The following is a 12,771-nucleotide window of genomic DNA, read 5'->3' as shown; positions in this document are numbered from 1 at the left end:
AACTGAGACTCAGCTGGACTCTGCATGTCGCTGCTCAGCCTGCAGGACGAAGATCTGAACATGTTCACATCGTTTATCGGATACGATAAGAAAGAAACAGCAGAAACACTTTCTGCCCAGTATAAAACCTCATGGTGGCGCTAAAGGAAACATCAGATTATCCCCAAAGTGAGAATTGATCTCCCAAACATCTCTGATTATTGATCACTGATCACTCAGGATTTGACTGAGGAGAGTAAAAACAGACGAGAGGCCACAGTGCCGGACTCATCTGTGTGTTTGTGTTAAAGCCTTCTGGTTTCTGTCAAACACACACACACACACACACACACACACACACACACACACACACACACAGACACACACACACACACACACACACACACACATATATGCAGGTCTGTTGTTGTTGTTTATTAAAGAGCAGGAAGTGATTTCCTCCAGACTCTGACTCACCCTCCATATGATCCCCCTGTGTGTGTGTGTGTGTGTGTGTGTGTGTGTGTGCGTGTGTGTGTGTGTGTGTGAGTGTGTGTGTGTTTGTGTGTGTGTGTGTGTGAGTGTGTGTGTGTGTGTGTGTGTGTGTGTGTGTGAGTGTGTGTGTGTGTGTGTATAATTGTATCTGTGTATCTGTACATGAACATGATGTAAACACAGACGCAGTAAACCAGCTGAACTGAACCTCACTAAAACATTTTCGGTGCCTGAAATCCTCTCAAGGATTCCTGGAATGATTCTCCAGGACTTCCAGGACCTCATCATGGATTCCTGGAAGTCTTAAAGCCTCCTAGTCTAACATGACATCACAACACCAGCAGCCAAAACTAGTCTCAATCTTCATCAGTTGTCATGAAAAGAGTCGTGAAACGTTTCATCTTCATCACGTCAAACATCGACTTCATTTCTCGTCTCGTTGATGAGAAACAGACGAAGAAGCTGATGAAGACTTTGTGTTTTAAATAAAGTTGATTATTGAACATGTGCTTAAGTCTTTTTTCAGCTTCTTTGTTTTGAATGAACCAGAAACACTCGTTTAACATCGTCTGTTATCAGACTTAACGAGCTCGGAGCCAATCGGCTAAGCCGGGTCCCAGCCGTCGCCATGGAAACCCCTTTTACCTTTGGCCTCAGCCTCTTTGTGTTTGCTCACCTGCAGCCGGACGTCTCACTCGGACTCGTTTCAAAATCTCGTGAAGAATATTTTCTCTCTTTCAGTCAGATGATTAATAATAAACATAAATGTAACTAATATATATATAATATATATATATATATATATATATATATATATATAAAATATATTAGATGGTAAATAACTAATTACATTGCTGGAAGTTTTCATCCACTTATTAGTTATTAGTCAAATATTCTGTATATTATTGACGGTCTCAGATGTTTATGATGATAAACTGAATATTTTTGGTTGAATAAAGCAGCTTCATCATCATCATCTGTTTGTTTCTCTCATGTTTATTATTCCATTTGTTTGAATAAATAATACATATAATACATATGAATCTAAATGTATCGTCATATATCAGATTATCATACCGAAACACTTTTATCAGAAAATGTATTTAATGTAATTTTATTGATGTTATTGTGGATATATATTATATATATATTATATATTTATAATCATACGACTCTTTCTGTCCTTCACTATCAAACTGAGACACTTTACATGCTGCTGTTTAACATTAATAAACAGTTAATAAATGGTTTATAACTCATTATAATGACGTCGTCAGCAGATATAAGTGTTTATTAATGTATCTGTTTTCATAAGAGACGTTATAATAAACACTCGTAGTTGTTATAAATGTCGGACTGATGGATGTGAACATGTGAACATAGACGTGATGTTAGTTTATTCTTCCTGTAGAGAATCAGCTGATCAGCAGTAAACGTGTCTCCAGTTCTCTGAGCTGAAGTGATGATGGTCTTAATGGGATTCACATTTCTGTGTTTGGACCAAAACATCATAAAAAAAAGCTGCGAGATCATCAATCAGACGCCTTTATTGTCTTTTATTGTCGGTTCGTCCGCAGAGAGAAATAAAACTGCTGTTTAACGTTTCTGCAGCAGAAACAACACGACGACACCTCAGAACCTGATCCTGAGACCACGTCACACACTGATCATTATTATTATTATTATTATTATTATTATTACAGGTCAGATTATTATTCTCTGACATCATGTTTATATATTGTTATTAAATCTCTGCCGTCGCTGTAAGAACCATAAAATGCACAATAATGTAATTATATGATTGATTTGTTTTCTGGATTTAAAAGCAGAAACATGTCGACTGTTCGGTCTGCAGAAAACTACACTACCCATGATCCTCAGCAGCTGTGGCTCCACCCACAGCTGTGACATCACATCCAAACTCAGACGACAACAAAGATGTTGAGTTCATAGAAAACTGGAAAAGCTGCTGCCAGAGAGACGCTCAACGATCGATCAGTGATCAAACTGATCGATCAGTGATCAAACTGATCGATCAGTTATCAAAGTGATTGATGGTTTCAGCTGTAGAGTGCTGCCATGTTTATTATGGGGTTAATCCGGCTGTGTGAACAATTCAGGATGTAAAATACTTTAAATCAGCTTTGTAAATGTTTTATGAAGGAAAGATGTTCAACATGTTTGTTAGAGATCTATTGATCTAGTGATCTAGTGATCTATTGATCTATTGACTGTGTTCTGCTCTTCTGAGGGAACCAAACACATCCAATCAGCTGGAAGTTAGAAGGAAGGATTAATAATCTCTATGCTTATTGTGCCTCCACATGTATCATGAAGTTGAGTCTTAATGAGCTGAATCACGTCTGCAGCAGCAGGAAAGTCTTATTAAAAGTTATTTTTATCTTCAACAGGTTGTGTCTCAGAGATAAACAGAGATGTGCCTCAACGTATGTGAGTCCACGATCAGAATGAAACCTGATTAAACCTGATTAAACAACCTGAACACCTACAAACACACACAGCTGGAACGCCAGAAAAACAAGGTCATGTGATCATATTGCATATTGAGGAAGGAGAAGAAGAAGAAGAAGAAGAAGAAGGAGAAGGAGAAGAAGAAGAAGAAGAAGAAGAAGAAGAAGAGGGAGATGGAGAAGAAGAAGGAGAAGGAGAAGAAGAAGAAGAAGAAGAAGAAGAAGAAGGAGAAGAAGAAGAAGAAGAAGAAGGAGAAGAAGAAGAAGAAGAGGAAGGAGAAGAAGCAGCAGCTCAGTCTGGGTTTCTGGTGTGTTTCTGTAAGTAAAAGGAGTCTTTTTCCTGCAGCTGAATGAATGTGTGTGTGTGTGTGTGTGTGTGTGTGTGTGTGTGTGTGTGTGTGTGTGTGTGTGCTGCAGCTGTCGAGCAGCGTATTTATCTCTCTGTCATTGATATTCACAGCAGCTCCGGATCAATGAGCCGCGACACTCACACCATTATTTCATTTCTGTTCCTGAAAGTAGAAACTGCGACTGGCTGACTCGTCACAAAGAAGAAGAAGAAGAAGAAGAGAAGAAGAAGAAGAAGAAGAAGAAGAGAGTTCAGTCTCCTGACACTGAGCAGGAGGAAACAGAGTCTTCATGGATGAAACCAGACAGGAAGTCAGGCTGACGTGGTTACAGGTTAACAGGAAGCTGCTTCACCTGTTAGCGGGAAGCTGCTACGCCTGTTAGCGGGAAGCTGCTACGCCTGTTAGCGGGAAGCTGCTACGCCTGTTAGCGGGAAGCTGCTACGCCTGTTAGCGGGAAGCTGCTTCGCCTGTTAGCGGGAAGCTGCTGCGCCTGTTAGCGGGAAGCTGCTACGCCTGTTAGCGGGAAGCTGCTACGCCTGTTAGCGGGAAGCTGCTACGCCTGTTAGCGGGAAACTGCTTCGCCTGTTAGCGGGAAACTGCTTCGCCTGTTAGCGGGAAACTGCTTCGCCTGTTAGCGGGAAACTGCTTCGCCTGTTAGCGGGAAGCTGCTGCGCCTGTTAGCGGGAAGCTGCTATGCCTGTTAGCGGGAAGCTGCTTCGCCTGTTAGCGGGAAGCTGCTGCACCTGTTAGCGGGAAGCTGCTATGCCTGTTAGCGGGAAGCTGCTGCACCTGTTAGCGGGAAGCTGCTATGCCTGTTAGCTGTCACCTTTGACTTTATGACCTGAGGAAGTGAAGCAGTTCAGATGATTTTTCACTTCTTGGGAGGAGTTGTTGTCTGAACCGAACCAGACGTCACCACGGCGCTGTCACATCATAAAACATTTTATTAACGTAGCGTAGCGATATGTCACTGACTGGTTGACGTCACGTTCTTATTCCAACAGGTTGATGCGAACCAACCTGCAGGCTGATCATCACTGAAACAATCAATCACCAGATAATTAATCAACAAATCAAATCATTGTTTTTTAAGCAAAAATGTCCAAATGTTTGCTGGTTGCAGCTCCTGAAATGTTTCATAAACTGAATGTTTTGTTTGACAAAAGAAGATAATTGAAGTATCAGAGAACTATTCAGATTTAATACTGTCCACCACAGTTACTGTACAAACCTGACAGTGTAGAGCTGAAACCATTCATTCACTCATTCATTCACTCACTCACTCATTCATTCATTCACTCATTCATTCATTCATTCACTCACTCACTCATTCATTCATTCATTCACTCACTCACTCATTCATTCATTCATTCATTAGTAGATTGTCAAAAAATAAATAATTTTAGTAATTTTTAAAGCAAAAAAGCCAAAGTTTCACTGTTTCCAGCTTCTCAAATGTGACAAATTGATGGTTTTGTTTGTCATATATGATAATAAAAGGAATATTTTGAGGCAATTTTCACTTTTTTCTGACATTTTATAGACAAAACAATTAATGGAGAAAATAATCAGCAGATTCGTCGATAATGAAAATAATCGTCAGTAAAATCTGTTTCCATTACATTATTATTATTATTATTATTATTATTATTATTATTATATTGTGTCTGATCAGAGATGAAAGGTTCAGTTTTCATCTCAGTTGCTTCCAGTCGTCTTCCTGCCTGTCAGTCAGAGTTCAGGGAAAAGACTCAGTACGACGATATGAAAACCTCACTACTTCACCTGCCTCTTCTTCTTCTTCTTCTTCCTCTTCTTCTTCTTCTTCTTCTTCTTCCTCTGACTGTTTGGTTCTCTGAGTGTCGTTAAAACGTTTGTTTCTACATGAAACAAACTCTGACAACAGAAACATTTTCTCTGCTTCACGACGATGTCATTAAAAATAATCACTTAACCGAGAACAAGAGCGTGTGTGTGTGTGTGTCTGTTTGTGTTAGTGTGTGTGTGTGTTAGTGTGTGTTTGTGTTTGTGTTAGTGTGTGTGTGTGTGTGTGTGTGTTTGTGTGTTTTAGTGTGTGTGTGTGTGTGTTAGTGTGTGTTAGTGTGTTAGTGTGTGTTAGTGTGTCTGTGTGTGTGTGTGTGTTAGTGTGTGTGTGTGTGTGTGTGTTAGTGTGTGTGTGTGTGTGTGTTAGTGTGTGTTAGTGTGTGTTAGTGTGTGTGTGTGTGTGTTAGTGTGTGTGTGTGTGTGTGTTAGTGTGTGTTAGTGTGTGTGTGTGTGTGTTAGTGTGTGTGTTAGTGTGTGTTAGTGTGTGTGTGTGTGTGTTAGTGTGTTAGTGTGTGTTAGTGTGTGTGTGTGTGTGTTAGTGTGTGTGTTAGTGTGTGTTAGTGTGTGTGTTAGTGTGTGTGTTAGTGTGTGTTAGTGTGTGTGTGTGTGTGTGTTAGTGTGTGTTAGTGTGTGTTAGTGTGTGTGTGTGTGTGTTAGTGTGTGTGTTAGTGTGTGTTAGTGTGTGTGTGTGTGTGTTAGTGTGTGTGTTAGTGTGTGTTAGTGTGTGTGTGTGTTAGTGTGTGTGTGTGTGTGTGTGTGTTAGTGTGTGTGTGTGTGTGTTAGTGTGTGTGTGTGTGTGTGTTAGTGTGTGTTAGTGTGTGTGTGTGTGTGTTAGTGTGTGTGTTAGTGTGTGTGTGTGTGTGTTAGTGTGTGTTAGTGTGTGTGTTAGTGTGTGTTAGTGTGTGTGTGTGTGTGTTAGTGTGTGTGTGTGTGTGTGTTAGTGTGTGTTAGTGTGTGTGTGTGTTAGTGTGTGTGTGTGTGTGTGTGTGTGTTAGTGTGTGTGTGTGTGTGTGTGTGTGTGTGTGTGTGTGTGTGTGTGTTAGTGTGTGTTAGTGTGTGTGTGTGTTAGTGTGTGTGTGTGTGTGTGTGTGTTAGTGTGTGTTAGTGTGTGTGTGTGTGTGTGTGTGTGTGTGTGTGTTCTGAACACAGCATGAACTAGTTTACGTCCAAACAGCAGTCATCACACCTTCTACAGTTAAACCTGAAAAGAAAACGAGACGCTTGTTGTGAAATGAACAAAAGATAAAACCTGCTGAGAGATTTTAATGAACAAACTTCGATCTGTTTCGCTGCGAGGAAACAGTTTGTGAGCTTTATCCTCATCTTCCAACATTATATTTATCGAGCGTTTGTGCCTCAGATGTGACTGTTAGAAGATGAAAGTGTGAAGAACGAGACGGTGATTCTAACTGTGAGGAAACGCTGAACCTCCAACATGAACTTCATGTGTTTAATGAGAGCAGAGGAGCTGATTGGTTTCAGCACCACGGACAGCGAAGCGTCATGACAACAGCATCAGGTTCAATCCTACGTCTGATCTGATCCTCACTGAGAACATTCAACAACCCAGAGCTTTCACTCGCTGCTCAACACTTCCTGCAAACATCTCAAACATATTGAGACTAAAAAGCCGAGAACACAGAAGACGGGCTTCTCTCCTCCAGATGTTCACAGATGTTCACACATTCAACTGAACTTCTCAGCAGTTTGAACAAGTTTTGCTTCCATGTTTCAAACTTTTGAGGAGTTTCAGAAGCAGCTCAACACACACACATACACGCGCGCGCGCTCAGCATCACCTACCCCAGCGTTGTCATGGTGACGATGGTGTACCAGAAGGCGGCGGGGATGCTGGTGAACTTGCTGCCGCTGGATCCTTTCTCTGCGTAGAACATGACGGTGGCGAAGATGATGATGGCCATGGTGAGGGAGAAGAGGAGGAAGCCGAGCTCTGACGCGCAGCTCTTCAGCGTGTAGCCCAGGATGCGAAGTCCCGCGGAGTGCCGCGAGAATTTGAAAATCCGAAACACCCTGAAGACGCGCAGAGTGACGAAGGCGCCGCTCACGTCCTCGTTGTCCGTCATGACGAGGCCGATGTAGTACGGCATGATGGCCACCACGTCGATGATGCTCATCACACTCTTCACGAACTTGTAGCGGCTTGGCGCGGCGAGCATGCGCAGCAGGTACTCCACCGTGAAGATCATGACGCACGCGGTGTCCAGGCAGAAGAAAGCCAGCGCGTACCGCTCCCCGCACGACAGCTCCTTGACGCGGTTCGGCGCGGAGCCACACGGGACCGTCTCCACCACGTTGGCGAGCACCGACACCGCGATGAAGAAGCCGGTGACGTAGTAGAAGACCAGCGCCATGGTGCTGGTGTGCGGGTTCTCAAAGGCGCGCCACATTGTCTCCCGGAAACTCATGTCCGGCGAGACCAGGTCGTTGGTCTGGTCGCTCTCCTCGTCGTCCTGGATCCGTTCCTGGTTCTCCCGTCGCCGGTCTTTGTAGTCCTCGTAGCAGCAGTCCCCGATGATCTCCGGGATGATGCCGAAGAACGCCAGCTCCTCATCGTACGCGGAGATGCACTCCTGCCGCGCGTAGTGCAGCTTCCCGGTGCGGTAGAAGTTCAGGATGTGCCGGAAGATGTCCGGGTCGCGGTCGAAGAAGTACTCGCTGGTCTCCTCGTGGAAGAAGAAGTCCCGCTCCGAGCTGCCCAGCAGGGTGTCCGGGTACCGTTCCAGAGTGTCCCGCCACGTCTGGAACTTTGTGCCGCTCACGTTCAGCACGATCAGCCCGTCCTGCCCGCGCTGCTTCTGCTTCGGGGGAACCGGCATGGGCGCGCTGGCCACCGGCATCCAGCCGATGGCCGCCGCGCGGGCGAACGGCAGCCACGCCGCCACTCCTGCTGCCATGCTGCCCGGTCCTGGAGCAGCCCGGTCCTGGAGGTCCTGGAGGAGCCCGGTGGGTCCTGGAGCTGTACAGAAGCGCGTTAGAGGAGGATTCACGGAGCCGCGGAGCAACGGGAGGACATGTGGAGACGAAACACAGAGAAACAGGCAACAGATGGAACTAAAGCGACTCTCTCCAGAAGAAAAATGGATTTTACGCACGAAATCGTAAAATCGAAACTGCAGCAAAGTCACCTCAAAAAAACAGCCCAAAACAAAGAAATCCACATGTGAGCAGTCCGAGCTCAGCAGCTGTTTGTGTGTTTGAGAAGCAGAAAAACTGAATAAACTCTCCTCCACAGACAGAAACACTCCGAGGCTTCAGTAGTCAGATAAGATCCGGTTCATAGAGCCGTTCCTCGGCGTGTTGTCGGTACTTTTTCTCCTCACTAGTCGGTGTTTCCTCCGACAGCAACAAGTTCAGCAACGTCCGGATAATCCCGCGCTCCTCACCGGGACGCAGAGCTGGCACCGAGCCGCCGCAGGCATGCCCTCCCTCCGGGTCTCCCCGGCAGAGTCTCCCGGTCCCCAAACTGCTCCCGCGGTGAACAGCGACACGAGAGAGAGAGAGAGAGACAGAGAGAGAGAGAGGGAGAGAGAGAGGGAGAGAGAGAGAGCTCCGCCGCTCCGGCAGCCGCGCTGATCCACACTGAGCCGAACCGAACCGCAGCGGAGGAGAGAAGATGTTCGCGGCTCGTTCTGTGGTCACACAGGTGCTGCTGAGAGAAGAGCGGAAACCCACGTTACTCCCTCTCTCTCTCTTCACTCTCTCCTCCCCTCTCCCCGCTCTCTCCCCTCCCTCCCTCTCCCCGCTCTCTCCCCTCCCTCCCTCTCTCTCTCTCTCTGTTGGGGGCGTGTCGGCGGTGAAGCCCCGCGGATCACACCGAGCTCTCCGCCGCTTTACGCGCCGCAGCGCCGCGTCAGGAAGCGGCCTGCCGCGCTCAGGGTTAATGAGTGTGTGTGTCTGCGGGACGGGCGGTGATTATGTGTCTCTTTGTGTGTGTGTGTGTTTGATAATCAGCTGCGGGCGGTGACAACACACACGCAGGGCCGCGCGCCCGCGATGTGGAGACAGGTCGCGCGCAGAGGTCCGTGTTGAAGGTTTAAATCATCAGGAGGAAGAAAAGAAATCTGTTTATATCTGATGAGGAATTAATCTGAATGAGGTTCTTAATTGCTCCACTTAATAACATTTAATGTTATTAATTATGTTAATAGTTTTTTATTATTAAAAAGGAGAAAAATGGAGATTTACAGAGGAGATGTGCTGCTGTAGGAGACAAAAAAAGTTTAATTTCACTTTGATGCTAAAAGAACAAATGTGCAACACTATCAGACTGTTATAATGAAACCAGAGAGTTTATTATATATTTCATATCTAGTAAAGATCCAGGTGTGTTTTCTCTGCTGCTTCTTTCTGATCTGCAGTCGCTGAGCGTCTCTTTATCTTCCTCCCACATCAGTGAAACTGTGCTCATCAATATTGAAAGGCTTCTTCTTCTTCTTCTTCTTCTTCTTCTTCTCTCAGGAGACTCAGACCTGAATCCTTCACACCTCTCTGACACAAACACAGTGTCGACACAGTATTTGTTTCCCTGCAGAGACGCCGGACTCTCTTCTGTCTGACAGTCAGGAAGCTTCAACCAGAGGAAACATCTTCATCCTCACTTCTAAAGATCCTGTTTCACAGCAGCCGGGCGTTTGTGGACGTTTTCTGCCCTGGGTTTTGCCTCTCAGGATACGGCCTGCCTTTACTGTACGAGACCTGCAGACAAAACTCAGGGCTAAAAATACACTCAGACTTTAATTGCATGTTTTACAGGAGAAGATAATTTAAAGATTTTTAAGATTTAATCATTTGTGCGCGTGGATTACTTAATTAGTGCTTGTGATTGATCTATTAGAGGGCAGCAGACACTTTCCCCGTAACATCAGTCACTTCTTGATGTGCTGACGTGTGTTGAATGAAGAGTAAAACTTGTTTGATTTACGTCAGTTTGCAGCAGCTTTGAACCCCTGAAGCTCAGTTTTAATGACCTGGATGACGTCTGCAGGAACACCAAAAGTTTTTACAGCCAAAAAGTCAAATATGTTAAAAAAAAAAGATCTCAGAGAAAACAGTGTTTTGCTTCAAGTGCAACTATAATAACATGAAAAATATCTCATGTCTGTAACGTTTTAATAAGAAACCTGGTGGCAGAAACACGCTGCCGCATAATTTTAACGAAAGATGTGAAGATTTGACATTCACACATAATCAATTCAATATTTTATTGCCATTTCAACAAGCTGATTGGAATTTGGTGCAGTGCAGCTCAGAATACAACACAGTTCATGCAAACATATAAAACTTCTTCTATAACCAACAATGATGAAAAGTAAAAAGGTAAAAAATAAAACATTTCTTCTCAGTCGTCACAGATTAAAAGTTCATATTATACTTTACATGAAGGATCATTAAGAGTTCTGAATATGAATTACAACAGGACATGTTCTGTTTTTATATCTACTGGTTTTGGTACCGATGGAGCGCCATCTTCTCTCTGATGGGAGTCCGATCCGCGATCTGCGGGGTGAGACGGGTCAGAGGTCACTCTGAGGGCTTTGTGTTGGATACTAACTAACCTGGTCTCTATGTTCCCTCCAGATGTGTCCTGTGCTGTTGTGTTCCTGTACCAGACAGTGATGGAGAACATCAGAACGTCTCCACCGCTGCCTCAGAAGAAACCCTGAACCTCTTCAGTTGTCACAGAGATAATCTCTGATGACGTTTCATGATTATAGTGTTTGAATTTACAGTTCTCCACCTTTTCACCCACTTCACCGTTTATCTCCAGGAGCTTCAGCTCGTTCCCGACAGTCTAGAAGCATCTCTGAGGTTTTACACCTTCCTCCTGTTTACTGACTCGTCGTTTCCTGATCAGACCGGCGAGCGGAGTGTCGTCAGCAAACGTTGTGATTTTGACGGGTCAGAGTTTGACGTACAGTCTGAGGAACGTTCTCTGTTCTGGGTTTGGAGAACATATTCCTGATTTTTACCACTTGTGTTCTATTATATAAAAGGTCTAATATCCAGCAGTTTTCAGGGAAGGATTGTGTTGAAGGCTTTACTGTAGTCCACGAGCAGGACCTGGTACCGGTAGCAGGACCCTCTAGATGTAGAAGGTCCTGCTGTTTACCCTGTTAGTAAACTGACGTGGGTCTAGATCTGCATTAGAGACGTCTACAGACCAGCCTCTCAACACCTTCATTAAGTTAAAGCCTGTAGTCATTCAAACCACTGACACTGGGTTTACTGGAAACCAGTTCTATCACAGCCGACTTAAGACAAGATGGAACTTTGCAGGCTGTGAGAGACCAGTTGAAGATGTAAATACAGGAGCTAGTAGGTTAGAACTGTACTTCAGGGTGTCTGGTGAAACCTGGTCTGACCCAGTTTAGTTTAACAGAGACCTGATGACGGCTGAACCAGTAGGACCAGTAAGACCAGTAGGACCAATAACGTGTATTCAGTCTGTCGGGAGGTTGATCTTCATCTCTGACGCATCGCTCTGCTATCGTTACTGTTCCTCCAGTTTAGCGCTTTATTCAGATTTTCCTTCCTTCACTGCTTCTTCTGGCTCTAAAAACGCATTTTTACCTTCATGCACATGAATTTAAACCAGATGTTAAATGAATTCTGCTGAATAATATTGTTGCAATAACAAGGAAAAGATCATTTTCTGCAGTCAGGTTGGATGAAGTTTTGTTGACAGTCGGCGGGATGTTTTCTGGGAGCTCAGCAGTCGTCTCTGCTGGTCTGCAGCTGCTCGCAGAGACGCTCGGGGACGCCGGGTTTGATGTCGCAGCTCTCACAATGAGCCGGATTTTTCCCCCCCCCAGAAGGCCGCGGGACACATCTTCAGTCAGTCGGAGAAGATCCAGCGAGTTTCCTCCAAATCCCCTGACGGCCTCTTCTGCTGCTGACACAGAAAACCTTCCTCAACAATAAAAAACCACCTTGAAACGAGGCTGCGGGTCGATTATTAAAGAGAGAAACTCGATGCAGAGCTGCTGATGTTTGGCCTTCGACTAAAACTCAACATCTGCACACGAGATTTATTTATTCAGACGATGAAGCAGACGTTTAAATAATGAACTAATTAAACACTAACATGTTTTATTTAAACGTATAAGAAGTATTTAAAGGTCATTTCTAGGACACGATGAATAATAAATAAACTCAAGTTTTCACTACATTACACTACACCGGCCTAAAAATAATGTGTAGAAATATCACATTTACAGTTTTTAACAATATTACTCACAAACATTTCTCAGTAAACTGGATTTAACAGCCAGCAGCAAACATCTGTGTGTGTTTAATCTCTTACATACTGTCAGAACTGATGAGTTTATGTTCAGAAGCCAAACTGAACAATAAATGACTGTAAGTTAGAAGCAGTTTGTTGTGTTCTGCTACATCGACAGTTCATCTTAATAAAAGATAGAAAGAACCAAGCACAGCTGGTTCCCACTGCAGCAGGTCACCTGCTCTCTCAGTAAACATGAGACACTCAGCTGTTTGTGTGTGGTGGAACTGATCACCATGATTAATCAATAACTGATCAACCGGTCTGAGAGCAGCTGAACCTACAACGCTCCTGTTCACCTGCAGACCTGTAAAAGAAAACTGAATAACAGGTTATCATTTGATGTATT

General features: G+C 44.4%; 1 protein-coding gene across 2 annotated transcripts in view; it reads right to left on the bottom strand.

The window, feature by feature from the left end:
* The window catches only part of kcnd2 (potassium voltage-gated channel, Shal-related subfamily, member 2), a 79,634-nt gene extending 70,785 nt beyond the window's left edge, over window positions 1-8,849 (bottom strand). For both annotated transcript variants that reach the window (XM_067582005.1, XM_067582004.1), the window contains exon 1: window positions 6,923-8,849. In XM_067582005.1, the coding sequence (XP_067438106.1) occupies window positions 6,923-8,034 (1,112 nt within the window). In that variant the 5' untranslated portion in view covers window positions 8,035-8,849. The remainder of the gene's footprint in view (window positions 1-6,922) is intronic.
* Window positions 8,850-12,771: the final 3,922 nt, after the last annotated feature.

The sequence above is a fragment of the Thunnus thynnus genome, chromosome 23 (genome assembly GCF_963924715.1).
Source record: "Thunnus thynnus chromosome 23, fThuThy2.1, whole genome shotgun sequence".
In the NCBI taxonomy this organism is placed as follows: domain Eukaryota; kingdom Metazoa; phylum Chordata; class Actinopteri; order Scombriformes; family Scombridae; genus Thunnus; species Thunnus thynnus.
This window is presented reverse-complemented; position numbering and strand designations above follow the sequence as displayed.